This window comes from Eimeria mitis, genomic scaffold (assembly GCF_000499745.2).
Source record: "Eimeria mitis Houghton genomic scaffold, Emh_scaff2179, whole genome shotgun sequence".
NCBI classification, from domain to species: domain Eukaryota; phylum Apicomplexa; class Conoidasida; order Eucoccidiorida; family Eimeriidae; genus Eimeria; species Eimeria mitis.
Window position 1 is genome coordinate 5,249 of NW_013570505.1, and position 1,745 is coordinate 6,993.

The 1,745-nt window shown below is 56.3% G+C and overlaps 1 protein-coding gene across 1 annotated transcript in view; it reads right to left on the reverse strand.

Moving 5' to 3' along the window:
- EMH_0049900 (peptidyl-prolyl cis-trans isomerase, putative) overlaps window positions 1-1,745 on the reverse strand; it is a gene marked incomplete at both ends in the record, with an annotated part of 7,515 nt that overhangs the window by 5,200 nt on the left and 570 nt on the right. The window contains 3 exons of the mRNA XM_013496580.1: window positions 1-948; window positions 1,091-1,264; window positions 1,375-1,685. Of these exons, the coding sequence (XP_013352034.1) occupies window positions 1-948; window positions 1,091-1,264; window positions 1,375-1,685 (1,433 nt within the window). The remainder of the gene's footprint in view (window positions 949-1,090; window positions 1,265-1,374; window positions 1,686-1,745) is intronic.

Genomic DNA, 1,745 nt, shown 5'->3' on the forward strand with positions numbered 1-1,745 from the left:
TGGGGGGCCCCCCCTGGGGGCCCCCATGGATGGTGTGAAAGTAAGTGGGTACTGACGTAGGTTGATGAGGGGTTCAAGGATATTCAGAAATACACTGCCGCATACGTAGAGAGTAAGTTCTCGCTGCTGTATTTGCTGCTGCTGCTGCTGCTGCTGCTGCTGCTGTTGCTGTATTTGTTGTTGCTGCTGCTGCTGCTGCTGAATTTGATAGTATTGGTATTGCTGCTGCTGCTGCTGCTGCTGCTGTTGCTGCTGCATTGGCTGCTGTATTTGTATTTGCATTTGCTGCTGCCGCATCTGCTGCTGCTGCTGCTGCTGCTGCTGCTGCTGCTGCTGCTGCTGCTGCTGCTGCTGCTGGCGGTGTTTGAGTAGAGTTCTCCAGAAGCAGCGCGTGGGTGGCATTGCAACATCGATATGTATCTGCTGCAGCAGCAGCAGCTTCTGCAGCAGCAGCAGCAGATGAGAGGAGAAGGGTACTGGTCCATGGGGTGGTGGTAGTGTGTGCTGCTGCATGCATGCAGCAGCAGCAGCAATCCTGCTGCAGCGCGGAAATATATTTTGCTGCAGCAGAAACACCCATAAAAACAGCTGACAGCCGCTTATTTTTAACTCTTCTAAATTTATAAAACAAATACCTGAAAGCATGTGTCTTGCTGCCTTTATATACTCCTCCATCTCATGCTGCTGCTGCTGCTGCTGCTGCTGCTGCTGCAGTTGCTGCTGCTGCTGCTGCTGCTGCTGCTGGTGATGGTGCTGGTGATGGTGCTGGTGCTGCTGGTGCTGGTGCTGCTGCTGCTGCTTGTGCTGCTTGTGGTGCTCCTGCTGTTGCTGTTGGTGCTGCTGCTGCTGCTGCTTCTGCTGCTGCTGCTGGTACTGCTCCTGCTGCTGCTGCTGCTGTTGCTGCTGCTGCTGCTGCTGCTGCTGCTGCTGTCCTTTGTCTAGAATGCCCTGAGAGCAGCAGTCTCTGGATGCTATAGAGAGGTGCTTCAGGCTGCTGCTCTGCTGCCGCAGCAGCAGCAGCAGCTGCAGCGGCGGCAGCAACCCCAGAGTTTTGCTGCTGATAGATAAAGAGGAAAGACGGCCGGGATACAGACACAGCAGCATTGGAATCATAGACTGTCTGCTGCTGCTGCTGCTGCTGCTGCTGCTGCTGCTGCTGTTGCTGCTGTTGCTGCTGCTGCTGCTGCTGCTTGTATGAGTCTTCTAACCACCTCCTGCGTGAATGTAAGCGGGCGCTGCTGCCGTGCTGCAGCAGCTCCCCCTGCTGCAGCAGCCGCCACAGCAGCGGTGCTGCAGCAGCAACCTGAGGCAGCTCATCTACATAAAAATATTTAAACACCAGCAGCAGCAAAGCCTTCGGCAGCTGCAGCAAACGAGATGAAGGTGCTGCTGCTGCTGCTGCTGCTGCTGCTGTTGCTGTTGCTGGTACTTGTGCAACGCTGCTGCTGCTGCTGCTGCTGCTGCTGCTGCTGCTATGACAAATGCTGCTATGGGAAGACGAGGACACGGGGCAGCAGCAGCAGCTGCTGCTGCTGCTGCAGTTAACGCTGCGGTTGCTGTTGCTGCAGCAACTGTTACTACCGTTGCTGCTGCTGCAGCAGCTGCTGTTGCTGTCGCTGCAGCTGCTGCTGCTGCTGCTGCTGCTGCCGCTGCTGCAGCAGCAACTGCTGCTGCAGCACTCCCTACTCTGAGTGCATGCGCATGCAGTGTGAGACTCCTTATAAAGCCCCGGGGAGCAGCAGCAG